Below are 24,508 nucleotides of genomic sequence, written 5' to 3' on the forward strand. Positions count from 1 at the left end.
GGTGGGAAAGGCCCTCTGAACCCTGACCTCCAGAAGGAAAGACCCTGATCCTGCCAGTCACGTCATCCGGGAATCCAGACCCTCCCTCTCTGAGTCTCCCCAACTCTGGCTGCCTCTCGGTGGGGCTTCTTTTTGCTGGGCCACAGTCCCACAGCATGGGGTCTATGTGTGTTGGGGGGGTGAGGGTGACAGTGTCTGGCGGGGACTGAGTCTCAGCAGGGAGGCAGGTGGCCTTGATTCTGGGCTTAGCTCTGCCAGCAGGTTGCTGGACAGCTTTGGATAAATCTGGCCTCAGTTCCCTCTTTTGTCATCAGGGACAGTGACACCTTACAGATGTACCAAGAGTCAATCAAGAGAGGAAGGCACAAATGCAGGGGTTCAAAAGGCCTAAAATGGTGCAACTGCTGTGGAAAACTGGAGGCTCTTCAGAAATTAAAAGTAGGATTACCGTATGTTTCAGCAACTCCACTTCTGGGTATATATCCGAGAGAATCCAAAGCAGGGTCTCCAAGAGACATCTGTCCCCTCATAACGGTAGCAGCATTATCCACAACAGTCAAAAGGTGGAAGCAACCCAAATGCCCAGTGACAGATAATGCACAGGTGGTGTCTATGCGTTATATAGCACAGAATACTATTCAGTCTTAGAAACGAGGGACGTTCTGACACGTGCTACAGCGCTGATGGACCCTGAGGACACTGTGCTCAGTGAAATGAGCCAGGCACAAAAAGACAAATCCTGTGGCCAGGTGTGGTGGCTCACATCTGTAATCCCAGCTCTTTGGGAGGCCAAGGAGGATGGATCACCTGAGGTCAGGAGTTTGATACCAGACTGGCCAACATGAAGAAAGCCCATCTCAACTAAAAATACAAAAATTAGCCGGGTGCTGTGGCACATGCCTGTAGTCCCAGCTACTTGGGAGGCTGAGGCAGGAGAATCGCGAATCGCTTGAACCCGGGAGGTGGAGTTTGCAGTGAGCTGAGATCACGCCACTGCACTCCAGCCTGGGTGACAGAGTGAGACTCTATCTCAAAAAAAAAAAAAAGAAAAGACAAATCCCGTATGATTCCACTGATATGAGGACCCTCAAAAATCTGTGTCTCAGATTCACAGAGACAGAAAGTACAATGGTGGCTGTCAAGGGCTAGGAGCAGGAGATGTTATTTAGTGGATGATGAATCTCAGTTTTGCTAGATGAAAACGTCCTGGAGATCTGTCTCACAACAACGTGAATATACTTAACACTACTGTGTACACTTTTAAAAGGTTAAGATGGGGCTGGGCACTGTGGCTCACACTTGTAATCCCAGCAGTTTGGGAGGCTGAGGCAGGAAGATCACTTGAGGCCAGGAGTTCGAGACCAGCCTGAGCAACATAGTGGAATCCGTCTCTACAAAAAAAAAAAAAAAAAAAATTAACCAGCCATGGTGGGACATGCCTGTAATCCCAGCTACACTGAAGGCTGAGGCAGGAGGATCTCTTGAGCCCGAGAAGTGGAGGCTGAAGTGAGCTGAGATAGCACCACTGCACTCCAGCCCCGGTGACAGAGTGACACCCTGTCTCAAAAAAAAGGAGGGGGGCACTAACATGTTAAATTTTACATTATGTGGTTTTTATCCCTATTTATTTATTTATTTATTTGTGACAAAGTCTCACTCTTATCCCCCAGGCTGGAGTACAATGGCATGATCTTGGCTCACTGCAACCTCTGCCTCCCAGGTTCAAGCGATTTTCCTGCCTTAGCCTCCTGCGTAGCTAGGATTACAGGCACCTGCCACCATGCCCAGCTAATTTGTGTATTTTTAGTAGAGACAGGGTTTCACCATGTTGGCCAGGCTGGTCTTGAACTCTTGACCTCAGGTGATCTGTCCACCTCGGCCTCCCAACGTTCTGGGATTACAAGTGTGAGCCACTGTGCCTGGCCAGTTTTTATCCCAATTTTTAAAAAGAAAACAGCGAAGGCTTTCTCCAGCAGCTGAAGGCCCCGTCCCCGTGTCTCAGTGACTGGACCTCTCTGATACACCTGTCCCTAGGTGTGTGTGACTCATTGGATGAGCGGCAGAAATCCTTCCAACACTGTGCCTTGGGACTGGGCATGGTTCAGTAATGATAGGTAGGAGGGGAAGTGTGGCATCCACGCCAAGCCACTCCAAATCTAACTCAGGCCTCCTGCCAGACCAAGGGACACAGGAAACTGCTGCTAGTCAACAGTCAGCTGAGAAGGCCAGCAATCATGACTTCCCTTTGGGTCTTCACTTCCAGGGCCATTGAGTGAAGCCCCTAAAGGCACTTCCAAGCAGCTCCTGCCACTTTGAGTACCCAAAGTTGTCCACCTGCCGGGTGGCAGACCCATGCGGGCAGTGCTGACCAGTTCCAGCTCAGTGCCTCAGTAGGCATGGCCTCAGGATCCTCTGGGTTTGTTTGCTGCTGTTGTTGTTTGTCTGAAATAGGGTCTCACTTTGTCTCCCAGGCCGCAGCGCAATGGTGTGATCATAACTAGCTACAGCCTCAACCTCCTGGGCTCAAGTGATCCTCCCACCTCAACCTCCCCAGTAGCATGCATGGATTACAGGTGCCCGCCATCATGCCCATGGCAGCCCAGCTAATTTTTGTAGAGATGGGGTCTTGCTTTGTTGCCCAGGCTGGCCTCAAGCTCCTGGGCTCAAGCGATCCTCCCGCCTCGGCCTCTCACAGTGCTGGGATCAAGGCGTGAGCCACAGCGCCTGGCAGGATCCTCTGCACAGGCAATCACGACCCATCAGAGCTGATACTTCCAACCTGTTTTCCTCAAAATGCACCCAGGTCGGAGGTGAGGAAGGGCAGATAGTGATCTCCTCACTTCCTGAGGCTGCTGCAGGTCTGCTGGGCCTGAATTCAGCCAAGGGTTGAACCTGAGATAGAGAACTTTTGAGGCCCATAACAACTTCATAGACAGTTCACCCCCAGCCCCAGATTCCACATTTAGTGTCCTGGTTCCAATCCCGGATGCCTGCCAGGAACCCCTTCCTCCAGCCTGTGAGGCCCCCTGGGAGGCTCCCATTTCCTCCTAGAACCAAGTCTGACAAATGATCTGGGCTTCTCTGCCTGTCACCACAGCAAACACAGACACCAGATCCACTCCCTGAGGCAGGCCTGGGTTCTCCATGACAGGTCAGGGCCACCCTTGGCAGGCACAGAATATGCTAGGAAACACCAGGTCCCTCCGAGAAAAGCCCGGGGGCACAGCACCCTTCAGCAGGGCCGCCCTGGGGACCAGGACATGCTGGGGAGGGCATGGGAGTCTGCAGGTTCTTCACTCTGCTGCAGACATCTGCCAGAGCAGGTCCTCAGGCTGCGTTCTAGGGCCAAGACAGCTGCCACGACTCCGCCTCCAGGACCTCTGCGTGAGCCTCCCGAAAGCCCCTGGGGCTGACTCAGCCTGCACCCCTCTCACATTCCTGAGGTTCCTGTCCTTCTTGCCTCACCGTATTATTTAGAACTTAATTAAATGTCGACTCGAGGAAGCAGGATGGTGCAGTGATTGGGGCACAGGTTCCGGAATCCGGTAACCCGGATTCAGATCCCAACTCTATGAATTCCTAGCTGTGGGGCCCTGGGCACTTGGAGCCTACGTATTCTCATCAATGAAATGGGGATGACAACCACATTCATCTCCTGCGGACGGCTTGAGAATAAAAGGGGAAGCCAGTGAAATGCCCAGCCAATGGCCAGCCCGGGGCAGGTGCTCCATGAGCCCCATCTTTTAGCTACTGTTAGTACTGATCTTAGAGCTAGTGATTCTCAACCCTGCTCTCCATTAGAACCACCTGGGGAGCATATAAAAAAACCTAATTCCTGAAACTCACTCCAGACCAATTCAATCCACATCTCCAGGCATCTTTATTTTCCAGACTACCCCCAGGTACTTCTAGTGGGCAGCCGGTGAGCAGTGGCACTCTAAGCTCCCAGAGGCAGGGCCCAGGCCTCCTTCCCACTCCCCTTGCAAGAACAGCCCAGGAACATGGATGCAGTGGATGCTGCCCACAGCCGAGCTCCAGCGAGGTGCCGCAGTCCATCCCCTCCCTTGCCCAGCCTGGAAGAGCTCCCCTTACCTTGGAGGTGTTTTTCCACCACTGTGGGCTGCCCTGGCCTGGGATGGCAGCCCTGGAGGCCCTGGGCACTGGGGGCCAGGCCCTGGAGTCAACCTCGTGCCTTCCTCTAAGGGCCAAGGGTCAGGCCTGCTGGATGACGCTCCTTGTCCTGCACCTGGTGCAACCTCCAGGCTCGGGGAGACCACATTGACCCTGCCGGGTGCTGGAGCCAATTCCAGGCCAGTCCTGGGGCTCTCGCTGGGTGTCTCAGGAGGCTTGGCTTCCACCTTTGTGGGCAGGGGCAGGTGGCCAGGGAATGCCTGGGCTGGGCCAGGAACACCATCTCCCTGGCCTGGTGAGGCCCATGCCTGGGCGGGGTCAGCTCCCAGCCCCGAAGCTCTGATGGGGGGCAGCCTCTCCACTGTCCCCTCCAGCACGTCCACCTTCTGGCTCTCTACAGGAAAACAGGCAGGACAAAAACGCACTCCCATGTGGAGGAGTCTGCCGCAAAGATACTGCGAGGAATCTGTACAAGGCCATTCAGTGCTCAGGTTTACAACAGCCAAAGACTGGAAATGACCCAAATGAAAGGGGCTGGTTGACTAAACCATGAAGCATCCAACAAGGAGTTGGCACAGTCGTGAAAAAGAAGAAATTAATACCTCTATGGAAGCCTGGGCAACACAGTGAAAGCTTGTCTCTACTAAAAATAAAAATTTTTAAATGAGTTGGGCATGGTCGCACATGCCTGCAATCTGAGCTACTTCGGAGGCTGAGGCAGGAGGATTGATTGAGCACAGTAGATAGAGGTTGCAGTGAGCCATGTTCACGCCACTTGCACTCCAGCCTGGGCAACAGAGTGAGATCCTGTCTCAAAAAAACCATCTTTAAGCGCAACTATGGAGTGATCTCTGGATATACTGTAAGTGAAAGAAAGCCAGGTGGAGAACGGTGTGTCTGGGGTCCTGTTTCTCTAAGAAGGGAGTATGTGTGAGCGTGTATGTGTGCACGTGTGCACATAACCACCGACCATGTTGTCTAGGTAGACTGGACCTCAAGGGAAAGAAAAGACAAAAGCTTTTTAAATGGTTACTTACGTATCAGGGGAGGAAGCGGGGTGCAGAGAACAAAGGTAGAAGATAGACTTCTCTTTTATTTATTTATTTTTTTGAGACAGAGTCTCGCTCTTGTCACCCAGGCTGGAGTGCAGTGGCGTGATCTCGGCTCACTGCAGCCTCTACCTCCCTGGTTCAAGCGATTCTCCCGCCTCAGCCTCCCAAGTAGCTGGGATTACAGGCACATGCCACCATGCTTGCTAATTTTTGTATTTTTAGTAGAGACAGTGTTTCACCATGTTGGCCAGTCTGGTCTCAAACTCCTAACCTCAGGTGATCCGCCCACCTAAGCCTCCCAAAGTGCTGGGATTACAGGTGTGAGCCACCATGCCCGGCCTCTTATTTTTAAGCAAAAAAAAAAAAAAAAAAAATTCATAGTGATGGAGTCTCACTATGTTGCCCAGGCTCGTCTCAAACTCCTGGGCTCAAGTGATACTCCTGCCTTGGCCTCCCAAATTGCTGGGATTACAGGAAGGAACCATTGCATCTGGCCTCTAGACTTCTCTTAATACACATTGTTTTGTCTATTTGACTTTGGAACCATGTAAATATCATGCAAAATTATACAAGAAAATTAAAGGTTAACAAAGTAATCCATAAACATTTAAAGCATTTGAGTACCAAGTTGGTGGCATCGCCTGCACAGAAAGGTACTACAGTTGGCCCTTGAGCAACACAGGTTTGAACTGCGTAAGTTCACTTAGATGCAGATTTTCTTCCTCCTCTGCCACCAAGACAGTGAGACAAACCTCTCACCTTCCTCGTCCTCATCAGCCTACTCAATGTGAAAATGACAAGAATGAAGACCCACTTCCACGGAATGAATAGGGAATATATTTTATCTTCCTCGTGATCATCATAATAACATTTTCTTTTCTCTAGCTTACTCTATTGTAAGAATACCATATTTAACACATAAAACATTATGAGCATGTGTTAATCGCTTATTTATGTTATCAGCAAGACTTCCAGTCAACAGAAGGCTATCAGTAGTTACATTTTGGAAAAGTCAAAAATTATACTTGAATTTTCAACTGTGCAGAAAGTCAGTTCCCCAACCCCGAGTTGTTCAAGGGTCAACCGTATTCCAAGTGGTTTTGAAACATAGCAATTGACTATGTGTCTCTGGTGGGATATATATGACAAAAAACCCTGCAAAAACAAACAAACAAAAAGAAGCTTTGACAGTTGCCCAGGAATCATACTGTGGGCCATGTCGTTGGGGACTTTATTCTGAAGCTGTTGTGTCTGCAATGTCAGATAAAGCAAATGGGGTCCCACTCACCTTCCCCAGGCTCCCTGGCATCAGACTGCACCCCACCGGCGCTCAGCACATGCTTTGGTTTTGCTCCTTCTTCTTCCACTCGCTCTTTGTTCTAAAATAACAACCATTAAAAAATGTCATCATTATCATCAATATTGCCTTTCAGGCCACAGACATTTGCTGAGCACCTCCCGCGTGCTTAAGGTAAGGGCATTTAGGTTATTTCACACAGTATCACAGTAACATTGGAGAGTAGACACTGCAGTTACCACTTTAGAGAGAAGGACACTGAGGCCTTCCCAATGTCATAAAATTTAAAAGAGGAGGCACCCAGCTTCACACCAAGAACCACTTCCTTTCCAGGGCTTCACCATATTCCCCATAAGGGATGAACCCAGCTCCTGATACAGGGTTCAAAATAGGCTGGACCCCAAAGGACTTAAGACTAGTGATGGAAAATAATCATTTAAATATATATGTGTGTGTGTATATATATATATATATATATATATATACACTTTTTTTTTTTTTTTTTTTTTTTTTTGAGGCAAGGTCTTGCTCTGTCATCCAGGCTGCAATGCAGAGGCACAATCTCAGCTCACTGCAACCTCTGCCTCCCAGGTTCAAAAGACCCTCCCAGCTCAGCCTCCCGAGTAGCTGGGATTACAGGCATGCATCACCATGCCCGGCTAATTTTTGTATTTTTAGTAGAGACAGGGTTTCACCATGTTGGCCAGGCTTGTCTCGAGCTCCTGGACTTAAGCTACCCTCCCTCCTAGGCCTCCCAAAGTGCTGGGATTACAGGTGTGAGCTACCATGCCTGGCCAGAGATGAAAATAATCTTAATATGCCAACCCAGATCAATTGATCATGGCTACTACAGCATTGGTTTCGGTTGAATTCTGAAGTCAAATCCCTGCTTGGGGGAAACAGTGCCAAGGTCAATTAGTAATGTGTGCCTGGGAGCTGGGTTGGGGGATCCCATGGTCACCTCTTTACAGTGTAGCAGTGTAGCCAGGGGCATGGACTCTGGAGCCAGCCATGCTGGGTTTGAACCCCACCTTCACCACTTGGTCAAGATCCTTAAATTCTCTGCATCTCACTTTCCTCATCTGTAAAATGGGGATAATCACATTATCGGCCTTGTAGAGTCAGTGGGAAGATTTGGGAGTAATGTGCAAATGTCCTAGAAGTGTGCCCAGCACATAGTGGGTGCTCAATAGCTCTGCTGATTTTGTCCTGCCAGGAACCAAGAGCTATCAATGTTAAATGAGCCCAGTGTAAGGACACTGACCCAGAGAAACTCTCAGCAGCTTTTCCTTAAATCCAAATGGTCCACACCAGACCAGTGTCTGGCCTGCCCATGCTTTCACCCATAAAACAGCCCAGAGCCCTCAGTATGCTCAGCTAGTCCATACTTAAGCAAGTATTTCCAGATGGTCTGACCTCTTGCTGGGTCCTCATGCAAGAGCACGATGTTTCTGGGGTTTGCACCCTTCGATGAAGTCCCTAAGATGAATTCTGGCACATGTTACAGCAGCAGTGCCAGCCACAGCCCAGAGCCTTGCTTGCCCCCGAGGTGTAAAGCACTCACCAGTCTTGGGGCTTCTGTGGCCAAGGCAAGAGAAGCCCCTGTATCAGTGAGTGCCTTTCGCCTGGGGGCCCAGCCAGGGCCTTCCCCTGCCTTGCCACAGAAGCCCTTAATTAGAAGCCCAGAGGCCAAAAACAGCTCAGGACATATTTTGTTGGGCTTGGATTTTTTTTTTTTTTTTTTTTTTTTTGAGACAGGGTCTCGCTGTGTTTTCCAGGCTGGAGTGCAGTGTTTGGATCCCAGCTCACTGCAGCCTCAACCTTCCAGGATTAAGTGATCCAGTGATCCTCTCACCTCAGCCTCACGAGCAGCTGGGACTACAGGCACGTGCTGCCACCTCCAGCTAATTGTTGGTTGATGTTGTTTTATAGAGACAAGGTACTCACTTCGTTACCCAGGTTTAAATTTTTCAATTTGTTCCCAACTTTTAAAATCTATGAGATTTTTACAGTTAGGATCCCTTTTGGGGTGACAGAATTGTTTCCCATTTTTACTGTGGTGGTGGTGACATGGATAGAAACATTTGTGGAGCTATATATTTGACATGTGCATAGTTTGTGAGTATGTGCAGTTTATTACATGTAAATTATACCATCATAATTATTATGTAGTTACTAAACCTTAATAAAACTCTCTAGGAAAAAAAAAAAATCTAAGTACCCCAGCTTTTCTTAAAAAAATCTGAGGATGGCCGGGCATGGTAGCTCATACCTATAATCCCAGCACTTTGGGAGGCTGAGGAGGGTGGATCACCTGGGGTCAGGAGTTCAAGATCAGCCTGGCCAACATGGTGAGATGAAACCCTGTCTCTACAAAAATACAAAAATTAGCCAGGCATGGTGACAGGCACCTGTAATCCCAGCTACTCGGGAGGCTGAGGCAGGGAGAATCACTTGAACCCGGAAGGCGGAGGTTGCAGTAAGCCCAGATCACACTGCTGCACTCCAGTCTGGGGGACAGAGTAAGACTCTTGTCAAAAAAAAAAAAAAAAAACACACACACACAGAAAAAAACCTGAAGATCTGGCAACTCTAGGCCAAGATGGCAAAACTCGGCTAGGGCAGTCTCCTCTAAGCAGGGCACTACAGCTGTCCCAAATGTCTCCCCAACCCTAAGGTGTTGGTTCCACTGTTTGTCTACACCATGCCCACTACTCTAAATTACTACCTGCTCATTACTTTGCGATTCCAGGACACCAAGCTTTGACCTCTGAACAGTAAGGACATAGCACATGGAGAACACACAGCCCAGCACCTGGCGTGGGGGAGGCACTTCATCAAAACTGCTCGCTGCCACTGTCACCAGGATCACCAGAGTCATCAATGTGGCCCAGATCCCTTGCTCAGCAGACAGCTCCCCCTTATCCTTCTGCAGACTCTGTCCTGCCGCCCCCAGAGCTGGGGGGACTGGAGGCATGAAATAGACCTCCTCCTCTTTCACCCACTGGCAGAAAGGGACTTGGACAGACTGTCCTTTGGCAGACCTTGTTGGGTTCAAACTGTCCTCTGCTTCCCCCCTCTTTAGGGTAGGCAGGCCCATGCATGTGCACCCCCCACCCCCAGCTGGGTTCTGTCTTCAGGGCTCAGCCTTCTAGTCCCTGCTGTTTCTGTGCTTCCTCACACACCATTCTAGAGGACTGGTGCCTCTGAACACATATGCCCGGGACTGTTTTCCAGAAGAGCACACCTGGCTTCCAGGTATCATCAAATTCACTGCTGGAACCAAATGAAGTGCCACTGGGGACTTCTGAAGATCTCAGGAGGACCTTCACAAAGTCCTGGCACAATTTTCAAATTTAACCGCCAGTGCTAGGATTTAATTCCATTCCAAAGATGGTTGCCATGCTCCACTCTCCCAGGAAACTCAGTCCCCGAGAAGCCTCCATAATGCACAGCATTCAGCACTGACGATGTGTTTAGCAGCCGTGGCTGTGTCTCAGTTCACCGCTCATTCTCTGAGCCCTTCCTGCAAGACCTGCCCTGGCCTCACAACATGGAGGGAAGCAGAGGTTTCCTGTCATGGGCCAATCAGCAGCCGACAGCCTGATGGGGAGACTGGACCAAACCTAAAGACATTCCTGATACGTTTATTAAACGCCAGGGCCAGAGGAGAGATTTAGTAAGTTCCAGTGGAGCAGGACAGACGGGAAATGGCACAAGAACTCAAAAAGTAGGAAGTTCTGTGACTTCCCTTAACCAGAAATGCCTTCATGCAACATATGTAACAGCTAATTTCATTACTATATGAAGCACTCTTACAAATCAATAAGAAAAAGGCAAAAAAACAAAATAGGAAAGAGGGGGAAAAGATATGAGCAGGCAGTCCACAGAAAATACAAAAGGTTTCAAACCTGTGAGTGATGTTCAGTCTTCTAGCAAAATAAATATAAATCAAAACTATAAGACATATTAGTCTAGTTTTGGTTATATTTGAAATTTTCCATAATAAAAACCTAAAATTTTTTTCATAAGTTCAAAAGGTTACCTTTAAGAGACATAAAAATAATTGTCTTATTTGGGTCTGATACAAATAAACTATAAATTTTTATTTTATTTATTTATTTTTGTGTGTGTGTGAGACAGAGCCTCACTCTGTCGCCCAGGCTGGAGTGCAGTGGTGCGATCTCGGCTCACTGCAACCTCTGCCTCCCGGGTTCAAGTGATTCTTCTGCCTCAGCCTCCCGGGTAGCTGGGACTACAGGCGCCCGCCACCACGCCCAGCTAATTTTTGCATTTTTAGTAGAGACGGGGGGGTTCACCATATTGGCCAGGCTAGTCTCGAACTCCTGACCTTGTGATCTGCCCACCTTGGCCTCCCAAAGTGCTGGGATTACAGGTGTGAGCCACCACACCCAGCTTTTTTTTTTTTTAAGATGGAGTTTTTGGTCTTATTGCCCAGGCTGGGGTATGGTGGCGCAATCTTGGCTCACTGCAACCTCCAACCTCCTGGGTTCAAGCAATTCTCCTGCCTCAGCCTCCTGAGTAGCTGACATTACAGGCATGTACCACCATGCCCAGCTAATTTTTGTATTTCTATTAGAGACAGGGTTTCAGCATGTTGGCCAGGCTGGTCTCGAACTCCTGACCTCAGATGATCCCCCGCCTCAGCCTCCCAAAGTGCTGGGATTACAAGCTTGAACCACCTCGCCCAGCCTAAAATATTTTTAAAGTATAAGATAATCAGGGAAATTAGAACACCGAACTTCAGTAATACTAAAAAGTTATCATTCGGCCCAGTGCAGTGGCTTGTGCCTATAATCCCAACACTTCGGGAGGCTGAGGCAGGAGGATCGCTTGAGCCCAGGAGTTCAAGACCAGCCTGGGCAACGTAGTGAGACCCTGTCTCTAAATAAAAATAAATAAATAAAGGTATTCACTTTATTAGGTGTGATGACAGTATCAAGATTATGTTTTTTTAAAAGAGCCCTTATCTTTTTGCTATAAATGCTAAACATTTATGAAAGAAATGATCCAACATCTCAGATTTCCTTAAAATAATCCGAAGGGAGAAGTGGGTGGGGAAAAGAGAAAAAAAAAATGCACAATAATTTCCCATTTTCATTCACCAGAAAGGCAAAGAATCAAAAGCATTCCCACACCTTGATGGTAGGAGACTTATTTGGAGTAATTTCTTTGAAGGCTGATTTGCCTTTATCCGTATCAATTTACCATTTGGCTTGGCATTTCCACTGTGGGAGTGTATCATGCAGATAAACTCACACTTGTGTTCAGTGACATACATCTATGGATATTCACTGCATCATTATGTATAGTTGCCAAAAATGAGAAACAATAGAAACAAACGAGGATCTGGGCTGGTTAACAACTGAAGACACAGCCCCCCAAAGGGAGTACTCGGAACATATTCATAACAATATAAACATCAATCAATGCCCAAAATATATTAAGTAAAAAATTAGAAATCAGGGCCAGGACAATGTGAATAACATTTAAATTAAAATAAAACAATTCTGCCAGGAGCGGAGGCTCACACCTGTAATCCCAGCACTTCGGGAGACCGAAGCAGGCAGATCACTTGAGGTCAGAAGTTCGAGACCAGCCTGGCCAATATGGTGAAACCCCATCTCTACTAAAAATACAAAAAAATTGGCCAGGCATGGTGGTGGGCATCTGTAATCCCAGCTACTCAGGAGGCTGAGACAGGAGAATCGCTTGAACCCAGGAGGCGGAGGTTGCAGTGAGTCAAGATCACACCATTGTACTCCAGCCTGGGTGACAGAGTGAAGCTCCGTCTCAAAAACAAAACAAATCAACAAAGCAATTCTGGTGGACAGATTGTGGGAAAAACAAAACAAAACAAAAGGGTGCTGTGGATACCAAGTTGCTTGTAGACACAGCCTCTATCTGGAAGGATTCAAAGGAAATCAGAACCCACGCTTGCCTGCGGGGCAGGGTATTGGTGTTCTGGGGCCTGGGGGATGGAATAGGAAGGAGATGTATGCTCTTTACATTATTATTTTTTTACTATGTGCATATTAATTTGGTTAACGCTATTGATTAGATCTATTTTATTACTTACAGTCGTGACTCTGTATCTGCCAGGGATCGGTTCCTGGGCCCCCTCCACACCAAAATCTATGGCTGCTGAAGTTCCTGATATAAAATGTCATGGTATTTGCATGTAACCTACACATATCCTCCCATACACTTTAAATCACCTCTAGATTACTTATAATACCTAATACAATGTAGATGCTATATGAGTAGTTGTTATACTATCGTGTAACAACTGTATTATTATTTAGAGAATAATGACAGGAAAGAAAAACCTGTACGTGCTCAGTACGGACACACCATCATAGGACTAACTACATTTTGATCTGAGATTTGATTGAATCTGCAGATGTAGAACCCACAAATATGGAGGGCTGACTATAATTAGATTAAATTTCTTTCTTTTTTTAAGAGACAGGGCCTCACTCTGTGGCCCAGGCTGGAGTGCACTGGCACAAACATAGCTCACTAAAGCCTCTGTTTCCAGGGCTCAAACAATTCTCCCACCTTAGCCTCCCGAGTAGCTAGGACTACAGGTATGTGCCACAATGCCTGGCAAATTTTTAAATTTATTTTTTGTAGAGACGGGGTCTTACTATGTTGCCCAGGCTGGTCTCAAACTCCTGGCCTCAAGAAATCCTCCCACCTTGGCCTCCCAAAGCACTAGGATTACAGGCATGAGCCACTGCACCCAGCATAATTTTATTTCTTTAAAACTGGGCTTGGTTAGGGTCACACTGCCCTGCAGGCCAAGCCCTCAGGAGAGGCACCGTGGAGACAGCAGGGGCTGGGGAGAGGGGCAGCTCTGACAGGAGCTGCAGGGCAGGGAGGGGAAGGGGCAGCAGGGGAGCTCCGGCCTGGTGCGGGGAGGGGAGGCATGCTCCTGTCCTCGGCAGCTGACACAGAGTCAAGCACAGACCCCTTTGACCCCAGCTCATCTCTTGCCAGAGGCTGGTAAGTCACTTCAGGGGTCTGAAATGGTGGCTCCAGGTTGTCTGAGTGTTGTTAAGTGGCTGACCCCTAGCTGTCCCCAAACAGGGTGTTCCCTCTGCAGACCTCACCCCCCATATCCTTCTCCCAGCGGCCAAGCTTCCATTAGCCTGCAGGATTGATTATGCAACTCTTGGGAACAGCCGCTCCCAGGAATGCCACCCTCCACCCCCAGGCTCCGGCTCCTGCCTGCTGTCCCCCTGGGTCACTGTCAACACTCGTCTCCCCACAGGCAGCTGCACTGTCCACCCCCTCTGGAGCTAAGCTCAAGGTTGGGAACAGGAGGTGGCGGGTGGGTTTCTGAGCGGGGCTCCATCAGGAGAGACTGGCCACTCCTGCCTGTCCCATCCCATGTGTGAAGGAGCAGAAGGGCAGTCACGGGGGTGTCAGAGAAGTGTGGTGGTCCTCTCTCCCAAACCACCAGCGTGTCCCCCACGGCTAGGTTCCCTGGAGCTGCCAAGACCCTGTAGTCCTGGCCAGAGCCCCGCTTCTTCCCTTCCCTGGGGAGAATGGCAGGCAGTATCCTGCCTGGAAATCCACTTATGACCCGTTTAAGGTTCCGGCTCTCCTTTTCCCCATCAACAGATCACACAGGAAGGGGACACCATGCCTCCAGCTCTCCAAACACTGGCTGCCTGGCCAGTCTCCCACCAGGGCCGGGGCCTCCCGTCCAGCTAGGGCAGGGAAGCAGGAACCAACCTCCTCGGGGCTGTCACCTGGGCTGCCTCCCCTCCAGGGGACATGCCCTTGCATGAGGAAATCCGCCACCTTCGATTTCTGGAATGTGGCCCCCACCAAAGCAATGGCCCTGTCCACCGCAGCCACCATCCTGAAGAGGGCCTCCAGCCTGGCACCGTGCTCGGCCGCATCCTGTTGCATGGCCCTCACCAGCTCCAGGACCTCGGGCCACCCGGCCTGGGTGTCAGCGCGGGGAACCCCATCAGCCCCGCCTGGGCCTGGTGCCCGGGAGGCCTCCAGCCTGCGCAGGCCCTGCTCCAGGTGGCCCATGTCTCGGCACACGCTCTGCAACTTCTCTGTGACATCTTCTTGGAAGTGAAGGAGCTGGTCCACCTTCTCGTTCAGCATGTTCAGCTTTTTGTCCATGGTGGTTAAGCAGGCCTTGCCCAACCCTGGCAGCCCCCAGTGCCCCAGACTCTCCTTGGAGGTTCCTGACATGCTGGTGCAGGCTTGACCAGGGTAAGAGTGGGGAATGACGAGAGGCACAGACCCCTGGTTCTCACTCAGGCGGTGGTGTCTGCAAGGTCATTGTCCTCCGCAGCTGACAGCCTCCCGGCAGCACCAACCCCCACGATGGCCTGGGCTGTGTGAGGAGCGCAGAGACCCGGGTTCTTCCTGTACCTTGGCTTTGCTTATCTCCCACCCTCCACGGGCCTGTGAGTGACAGGCCGAGGTCGGCCCAGGCCCTTCTCCTTGGGGCCCCTTTGACATCACGGCAGCATTTAACATTCCTCTCTGAGAGGCTGCTGATGGGCAAATATGTTAAGAATCTGCCCAGAGCAGGCAGGGTTCATGCAACTACTGGTTCGGTTCAGTGGAAAGGAAAGGGTCCTTTGGAGAATGGACCTGCTGGCTGGGCTCCAGGAGGGATCCCAGGGCAGAGGAAGGTCCTTAGAGGCCCAGAGCCCTGAGGCCACACATATCAGAGTCACAGTAAAAAGCAAGACAGAGACAGAAAGGAATGTGAGACCACTCAGCAAAGTTGTGACTTCTGCCATGATGAAAATTTTGATGCTTCTGCAAATTTAAAACAAACTTCAGGTGCCCCTACTACACCAGTGTTCAGAACATGTGTTTAGACTGTCTGTGGGGTGGCTGGCTGGTCCCTCCCCACCAGGGCCTTCAGTCACTAGTCACTGGTACCTAAAAATAGAACTGAGGGCAATGGCCCTGGCCACCTGCCAAGTGCTGTCCTGAGGGCCCATGTTCTTCACTGGGCCCTCGGGGGGACACTCACCAGAGACACTTGCTCCCCCAATAACAACTATGCAGGTATCACACACGCAGTTTCCATACTGAAACAGACTTAGCAGGGACCCAGAGCACAACAGGCCTATGTTTCCTGTGGTTTACAAATGTTTTTGCCTTAGAAGCCCTGGGTTCAAATAAAACATTTTACAGAAGTATCAGTCAATAAAGCAGACACAAGCAGAGATGCTAAGGTTACCCCCGAGGTGGGGCACAGGGAGCCCCTCAAAGTCCCAAGTACTCCACGGGGCAGTCTGACCTACACCATTTCCATCCAGCTCCCCTTGGGCAGAAGGCAAGGCCCAGAGAGGGGCATTTGCCCAAGGTGGCCCAGGCAGGCACACGGCCTCCTGAGGATGGTCCAGCCATGGGCAGGGCTGCCCCCAACGGAGGGGGCTTTAGTGTCCCCGTCAAGCTTCCCCCTTCTGAATAAAAGCAATTATTATAAAGTCTGACCTGGACATTTGGAATCTAAAAGCACTATTAGGGACGGGTGCAGTGGCTCACATCTATAATCCCAGCACTTTGGCAGGCGGATTGCTTGTGTCCAGGTGTTCGAAACCAGCCTGGGCAACAGAGCAAGACCCGGTCTCTACAAAAAATAAGCCAGGCAGGGTGGCACACACTTGTGGTCCTAGCTACTCAGGAGGCTGAGGCGAGAGGATTGTTTGAGGCTGCAATGAGCTCTGATCCTGCCACTGCACTCCAGGCTGGGCAACAGAAGGAGACCCTGTCTTCAAAATAAATAAATACATGAAAGCACCATTAGAGGTTTTGCTATGTTAAACCATTAACCTATCAATGCAATGAGCTTGCTATGCAAATGCAGCTTGACCACAGCCTTCTCTACCTACCCCTCTATCCTGCTAGTTGCTCCTGGGCAGCCCACAGAGAAATCCAAACCCATTCCTGAGAGCACAGCCATGGGTGTCGTTGGTGGAATGACCCAGAACATGCTAGAAAGAGCAGGGTCTGTTATATTCACCGCCACTGAAAAACACACAAATAAAGTCTCCTTGGAAAAGGAAATTTGAAGGGTAACCCCGTGTTCCAGTTCCTCTGGGGATTCACCATGTGCCTCAGGAGGACCTCATTTGCCACAGAAGACTCCCCCAGTCGACCAGGTCAGCGGGCTCTCCCAACACTTCACGCTTAGCACTTCCCTGCAGATCTGGGCTCCCTGGGCCAATCTTTGGGAAAATGGCTGCCTAGAGAAGTCTCTAGAAGTCTAACACACCCAGCCCCTGTGCCTCTCCCCAGTTGGTGCCTATACTTTTTGTGGAATAAAAGTCCCACCAGACAAGAGAGGCAGACCCTGGCCTCTGGAGAACCAGCATCCAGGCAAGTCCTAGGTTAATAAAGCTGGAAAGGGCCGGGGGCAGTGGCTCATGCCTGTAATCCCAGCACTTTGGGAGGCCAAAGCGAACGGACCACGAGGTCAAGAGATTGAGAACATCCTGGCCAATATGGTGAAATCCCGTCTCTACTAAAAATACAAAAATTAGCTGGGCATGGTGGTGCGCACCTATAATCCCAGCTACTTGGGGGGCTGAGGCAGGAGAATTGCTTGAACCAGTGAGGCAGAAGTTGCAGTGAGCTGAGACTGCGCCACTGACGACAGAGCGAGACTCTTGTCTCAAAAATAAATATATAGGCCAGGTTCAGTGGCTCATGCCTGTAATCCCAGCACTTTGGGAGGCCGAGGCAGGTGGATCACCTGAAGTCAGGATTTCGAGACCAGCCTGGCTAACATGGTGAAACCCCATCTCTACTAAAAAAATACAAAAAATTAGCCAGGTGTGGTGGTGCATGCCTATAATCCCAGCTACTTGGGGGGCTGAGGCAGGAGAATCTCTTGAACCTGGGAGACGGAGGTTGTGGTGAGCCAAGATTGCGCCATTGCACTCCAGCCTGGGCAACAAGAGTGAAACTCTGTCTCAAAAAATAATAATAATAAAAATAAATAAATAAATAAATAAATAAATAAAGCCAGAAAGATAACTTCAAAGTCTAAATGAATCCAAAGGAAAACACCAAATACCCAGACATGTACCTATACCAAACGTGAATTATCAGGCACAGTGGCTCATGCCTGTAATCCCAGCACTTTGGGAGGCCAAGGCAGGCGAATCACTTGAGGCCAGGAGTTTGAGACCAGCCTGGCCAACATGGTGAAACCCCATCTCTACTAAAAATACAAAAATTAGCAGGACATGGTGGCGAGCGCCTGTGATCTCAGCTACTCAGGAGGTTGAAGTATGAGAATCGCTTGAACCCGGGTGGCGGAGGTTGCAGTGAACCAAGATGGTGCCACTGCACTTCAGCCTGGGTGACAGAGCAACACTCTGTCTCGAAAAAGAAAAAAAGAAAAGAATTAAATTACAAAAGGATTTGTCATGTCTTCATTAAGCATTTACATTAACCTTGTAAACAAACAAGTTTACAAGGTAGCTCATTTGCTAAGAAGGTGACTACGGCTGGAAGCTCCCTGAGGGCAGACCAATCCTCTTGGGCTTGGCCTGGATTCCCGGAGGCACCAGCTGCCTGGCACATGGCAGGTGTTCAACATGGAGGAATGAGCTAAGGAGGAGGCAGCAGGAGGCTGAGCAGACCGTCCTGAGACTTTTGTGGAAGGAGGAGGCATCAAAGTGAGCACAGGGCAGGAAACCCTGACAATCCGGGAAGGGAGCTCCAGGGAGCTCCAGGGCCCTCTGGGAGAAAGCCTAGAACACACCGTGGGTGGTTCCTGGGGCTTCTTTGGTGGAAGGGAGTAGCCAGAAGGACAAACTTTAACCTCTTTCATTCTCAGCTTTAAGAGATAGGAGTTTGGAGCACATGGATTTCCTGTAGGGATGCTTCTCTCTAACTCTCCCTGATGCATAGGACACAGCAGGGGGCTTGACCAGTTTTTGTGTGATGGTGCTTGCCCAGAGGATGGGGAGGCATTGACCCCCCAAGCCCAGAGAAGGAAGACCAGAGAAGAGGTAGCTGAACTAGATCGACAGAGCAGCAAATACAATAACCCCTTGTCCTTCCTGGGTAAGGACAGGGCAGGGCAGTGGATCCTTTCCCGGGAAAAGACAGGCTGACCTCTATTCACCCTAGGTGGGGGCCAGCACACACTAAACCCCAAGACTCTTCCCTGGCCTTCTAGTGACCTAATAGTCTTGGGGATCATGAGGTGAGAGAGATTTCAACACCCTCACTTTATTTTACTTTGTTTTTTTCTAAGATAGGGTCTTGATCTCTTGCCCAGGCTGGAGTACAGTGGCACAACCACAGCTCACTGCAACCTGGAACTCCTAGGCTCAAGCGATCCTCCAGCCTCAGCCTCTTGCATAACTGGGATTACAGGTGCATGCCCCCGCACCCAGCTAATTTTTAATTTTTTTAAAATGTCATCACCCAGGTATTAAGCCTAGTACTCATTAGTTAGTCTATACAACAAGCCCGCATGACACAAGTTTACTTATGTAACAAACTTGCACATGTATCCCTGAACTTAAAATAAAAGTTAAAAAAAAAAACTTTCTTTTATAGATGGGGTCTTTCAATATCTTTCCAGGCTTTTTTAACCCAGGAGAGTGGTGGCTCACACCTGTAACCCCATCACTTTGGGAGGCTGAGGCAGGAGGATTGCTTGAGCCCAGGAGTTCAAGATCAGCCTGGGCAACAGAGCAAGACTCCGTCTCTACAAAAGAACATATATGTATATATTAGCCAGGCATGGTGGCATGTGCCTGTCATCCCAGTTACAAGGAGGCTGAGGCAGAAGGATCCCTTGAGCCTGGGAGGTTGAGGCAGCAGTGAGCAGCAATGGAGACATGTACTCCAACCTGGACAACGGAACAAGACCCTGCCTCAAAAAATAAAATAAAATAAAATAAAATGATATCAAGGCTCTGACTCAAGTTGAAAGACTGACCTTTCATATTTCTCTCCTTCCCCTCCAGAGACTTCGTGGTAAAGGAAGAAAATAAATACACACCTGCAATGATGAAGAGAATAGAAGGGGCTGTTGGTGAATGAGTGTTATCAATGAATTTCTGGAAAACTAGTGGAGGAGAGGTAACTGGAGAAACAAGAAAGAGAAAACTGCAGCCTCACTGGCCACAAGGGTGAATACAGATAAGCATGGAGCCAGCTTTCCCTGTAGGACCCCAAAGAGGCTTCAGACCCCGAGACTCCCGGTGGGGTAAATAGGGAGCAGCAATACAAGACTGAAAAGTCCATCCCTCTTCCTGCCCCACACCCCGGCACAGAAGGGCCTGGCCAGGCCCACCCTCCCTAGAGATCAGAGCCTGCTTCTGGAGAAATGTAATGGTCCACACCATAATAGTTCTAGGGGCTGGCTTTTGGGGTTTCTCAGGAGCGCCCTACCTGCTCATCCTCAACAAAACCACGCAGTTAACAAGCCTCAACCACCCCAGCTGTCAGTACCTTCTTCAGAAATATGCACAGACAAAAAGGATCACTGAATGTTCAAAGAAAGCCTTCAAGATGAAAAGGGAAGACTAAAGCAAATAAACAGAAACATGATCATAGAAGAAACAGAGGAAATGAGAAACAGAAAGTTTCAAAAAGGCTGTCATTTGGCGGGGTGAGGTGGCTCACACCTGTAATCCTAGCACTTTGGGAGGCCAGGGAGGCGGGGCTCAACTGAGCACAAGAATTCGAGACCAACCTGGGCAATATAGAGAGACCCTGTCTCTACCAAGAAACTTTTTTAATTAGCTGGGTGTGGTGGCATGCGCCTGTAGTCCAGCTCTTTGGGAAGCTAAGGTGGCAGGATTGTTTAAAGCCCAAGAGGCGGAGGTTGCAGCGAGCCATGTTCGTGCCACTGCACTCCAACCAGGGTGACAGGGCAAGATCCTGTCTCAAAAAACAATAAGACAAGCCTGTCATTTGTAGCCACAGAAAAGCATGAAAGGCTATTCCATTCTTTAAAAAAGGAGAGGATGCTATGGAAAAAGAACAACTGTAGAATAAAAGAGAGGTCTTGGAATTTTAAAGTATGAATAGTGGAATTTAAAAATATGAATAGTATAATTTAAAAATTCAATATAGGGATGAGAAGATGAAGCTAAGATACTATCCCAGAAAATAAAACTAAAAGATGAAGACATGTGCAGGAGAGAAGCTGTTCGACAATGAGTCCAGCTAGCCTCACATCCAATTAACTGGAGTTTCGAGAGAAATGAAAGAAGGAAAGAATTTATAAAAGAAATGCTACAGTCATTATGAAATTTTGGAACACAGGGATAAAGAGAAGATTTTAAAACTTCCCAAAATGTAAAAGAAAAAAACCACACACTTGTGAGAATTTGTCCCCTTCAAAATTTATGTCAAAATTTAATCCCAGTGTGGCAGCATTGAGAGATAAGGCCTTTAAGAAGCAACTGGATCATGAGGGCCCTACCCTTACGGGTTAATGGATGAATGGGTTATCATGGGAGTGGGGCTGGTGGTTTCATAAGACGAGGAAGAGAGACCTGAGGGAGCACACTCAGCCCCTTCCCCATGGGATACCCTGGGCCACCTCTGGACTCTGCGGAGAGGGCCCACCAGCAAGAAGGTCCTCACAAGATGCAGCCCCTCAACCTTGGACTTCTCAGCCTCCATAACTAAAGAAATACATTCCTTTTCTTTATAAATTACCCAGTTTCAGGTATTTCTGAAAATAGACTACCATACATAGCAAAGAACTAGAATCAGAATGACATGAAACTTCTCATCCTAAAAACAACTGGATGCTGGAAGAGAGGCTGGCTGTCAAAGTCTAGATAGGAAAGCACTTCCCCTTAGAATTTTGAAGACACTGCACCACCATCAGGGGACAAAATGAAGGGTTTTATGATTTGCAAAAATGCAAAAAATTCATGCTTTTTTTTTTTTTTTTTTTTAAGACATGGTCTCACTCTGTCACCCAGGCAGGAGTTCTGTGGCATGATCTCGGCTCACTGCTGCCTCAGCCTCCTGGGCTCAAGCAGTCCTCCACCTCAGCCTCCCAAGCAGCCAGGACTATAGGCGTGTGTCACCACGCTTGGCTGATTTTTGTGGGTTTTTTTTAGAGATGGGGTTTTGCCATGTTGCCCAGGCTGCTTTTGAACTCCTGGGCTCAAACAATCGACCTGCCTCAGACTACCAAAGTGCTGGGATTATAGGCTTGAGCCACTGCACCTGACCCATGCATGCTTTCTAAGGAAGCTACTTTGAGGATATACTACAGCAAAATGAGGGGGTAAACAGCCTGGCCAACATGGTGAAACCCCATCTCTACTAAAAATACAAAAAAGTTAGCTGGGCATGGTGGTGGGTGCCTGTAATCCCAGTTACTCGGGAGGCTGAGGCAGGAGAATTGCTTGAACTCGGGAGGCGGAGGTTGGAGTGGGCCAAGATCGTGCCACTGCACTGCAGCCTGGGTGACAAGAGTGAAACTCCATCTCAAAAAAAAAAAAAAAAAAAAGAGCTCCAAGAAACAATAGCTTCAACCTAGGCCCAAAGTTGAAGCAAGAAAATCAAGAGTGTTCAACAGGAACCCTCCCAGGGGAAAAAGAGCATACAATAGAATGCAATTAAACACATGCAGTAAAATGGGAAGAGCACAGGGCCTGGAGCCAGACTACCTGGATTTAATTTCTGCCTCTGCCAGTTATTAGCCACAGCCCTGGGCCAGTTTTCACTTAACCTCTCTGAGTCTATACTTCCTTGTTTGTAACAGGAGAATAATAATAACACATACCCTTATGGAGTGGTCGGGAGGTGCCATGAGAATGCCTGGGAGGCACCCAGCAAGTGCTCAGACATTAGCCATCAGCATGATGATGGCAGATACTGCAAAAGGGGAACAAAAGGAATTAGAGATGCCAGGACAACTGGAGTTCTTTTTTCCTTTTCTTTATCTTTTTTTTTTTTTTGAGACAGAGTCTTGCTCTGTCGCCCAGGCTGGAGTGCAGTGGCGCGATCTCGGCTCACTGCAAGCTCCGCCTCCCGGGTTCAAGCAATTCTCCTGCCTCAGCCTCCCGAGAGTAGCTGGGACTACACGTGCACACCGCCACACCCGGCTAACTTTTTGTATTTTAGTAGAGATGGGCTTTCACTGTGTTGCCCAGGCTGGTATCGAACTCCTGAGCTCAGGCAATCCGCCCGCCTCAGCCTCCCAAATTGCTAGGATTACAGGTGTGAGCCACCATGCCTGGCCCAGAGTTCTTACAAGAAAGAATGAGATTAAAATACAATCACTGATTTTGCATTGAAGAATATTTACAGTTGTAGTAAAGTAAACCCTTTATTAAGTAAAAGCAGCGACATCTGTCTTGTGAGGGTGAGGGAGGGAAAGTGGGGAGTGTGAGAGAGCTAAGTCCTCATTTATCTTACCAGCAACTCCATAGATCATGCACAAAACAGAGAATGAAGAAATATGGAGGCAAATATCAAAAGAAACAAAGAAACAGCTTCAATGTGTTTGCTTCTGGGGACCAGGATGGGAGATGGGTTATCCAGAACCTAAGGACAGCCTCTAAGGGGACAAACACACGGTGCCCTTCGTAGATTTGTGTATTTCTTTATAACAGTCGTGTTGCATTGTGTAGCAGCGAAAGGTCTTGTTCTAACACAATCAAATATGATGACAATTTTCCGAGAGAAGGTAGCCACGTGTTGAGAGGAAAGTTTTCTAATTCACACAAAATGCCATAGGGGCTCACAGTGCACCTGGCACTTAGCCTCTCTGAACGCAGCTTTCCTCATCTGCACTGGGGGCCCATTAACTGCAATAACCACACGGCTGTTGGACATTAACGTAAGCAGTAAGCAAAACATCTAGCACAGCACCAGGCACGTGGTAAGTCCACGAAAATGGCAGCGATTGGAACGGCCATCCTTAAGACCAACCCCACACCTTCTCCCCTCTGACCACAGATGGTCAGCCCAGCAAGGCAGCAGTGTGCTTGCTCGGTCACTTCGTTGTGGGGTGGGGGGCAGGAGGAAGAAGTGGGGGGACAGCTTCTCAGTCCTAAGCCAGCTGACCTCCTCCCAGCCCAGGCCACCTCCCTGCCCGCACCACACCATTACTGGAATGCAGTGCGGAAGTACACACATCCCCTCCATGGCGCCAAGCTCACTTAAGAAAGGAAAGCAGGATGAAGAAGAGCTCCCGAAAGCCACGCAGAGTTCAGTGTGGACAACTTTAGGGGTAGCTGCCATCCACATCGTCTGTCCACCACACCCTGCATTTGTTGCAGAGGCCCAAGCTGACCATCCCCAAACTGTCCCCCTAAACCAAAGCTTTCTGCTGACTTTCTTGGCGCAAGATAACCCAGGATTGGGGAACAACTGTCACCAGGTCTCCCTTAGTCCCGTGACCCAACCAATTGTTCCTCGGGCTCTTACTTCAAAGCACACTTGCCCGGAGCTGCCCTTACCGCAAATATCTGGGTGTAACCCGACGCCCGCTACTGGCCTCTGGTGCTGGGACCGCGCAGTGCTGGAGTGGGGCACAGAGTCCCCATCCATCAGCCGCTGTGACTGTGCCAACTCCGTGTTTACTCTGCCTGGAGATGGATGCTGCCCAACCGCCCGGAGCGCTGGGAATGAGGTGGGCTGGCCGGCCAGGCTGATTTCTCTGGAAGAACTCAGGCAGGAGCGATAAGCCTGGCATTTCCGCTTATCTCTGACCCTGTCCCCGGCCCCAGCAGCATCCAGAGGCTTCACTTGGTTATCTGCCTTGCTGGGCTCTATCTGCCTCCCCGGGGGCCTACTTCCTGCATCACTTAGCAAAGTGTCCATCTGTGAAACAAACACTGTGTGGTCCAAGGAGAAAGGAATGAAGAGAGGGAGTCCTCAGGTAGAACTGACCTGAGTTCAAAACCCCGCAACCGGGTGCAAGGGGCCCTGGGGATGTGCAGGGACTCCTTGCCTTCAGGGAGCTCTCAGGACAGAGGAGAGGCCAGGTCCGCAGCAGAGAGGTGGCAGCCCT

At 49.3% G+C, this 24,508-nt stretch overlaps 1 protein-coding gene across 23 annotated transcripts in view; it reads right to left on the reverse strand.

Moving 5' to 3' along the window:
* The window catches only part of VPS35 (VPS35 retromer complex component), a 127,320-nt gene that overhangs the window by 73,233 nt on the left and 29,579 nt on the right, over window positions 1–24,508 (reverse strand). For 6 of the 23 annotated variants that reach the window (XM_065537001.2, XM_065536999.2, XM_065537000.2 and 3 more), the window contains exons 2-3: window positions 6,472–6,562; window positions 4,093–4,525 (exon numbers count right to left, since the gene is read on the reverse strand). Coding sequence is in view for 7 of the 23 variants with exons in the window: in XM_065536999.2 (XP_065393071.1) it covers window positions 4,093–4,525; window positions 6,472–6,562 (524 nt within the window). In the remaining 16 variants the exon portion in view is untranslated. Of the gene's footprint in view, window positions 1–448; window positions 1,392–4,092; window positions 4,526–6,471; window positions 6,563–14,244; window positions 14,874–23,954; window positions 24,125–24,508 lie in introns of those variants that run through there. The other 17 variants (XM_065537003.2, XM_074026717.1, XM_074026716.1 and 14 more) reach the window with 6 other exon arrangements.

This window comes from Macaca fascicularis, chromosome 20 (assembly GCF_037993035.2).
Source record: "Macaca fascicularis isolate 582-1 chromosome 20, T2T-MFA8v1.1".
Taxonomy (NCBI): Eukaryota; Metazoa; Chordata; class Mammalia; order Primates; family Cercopithecidae; genus Macaca; species Macaca fascicularis.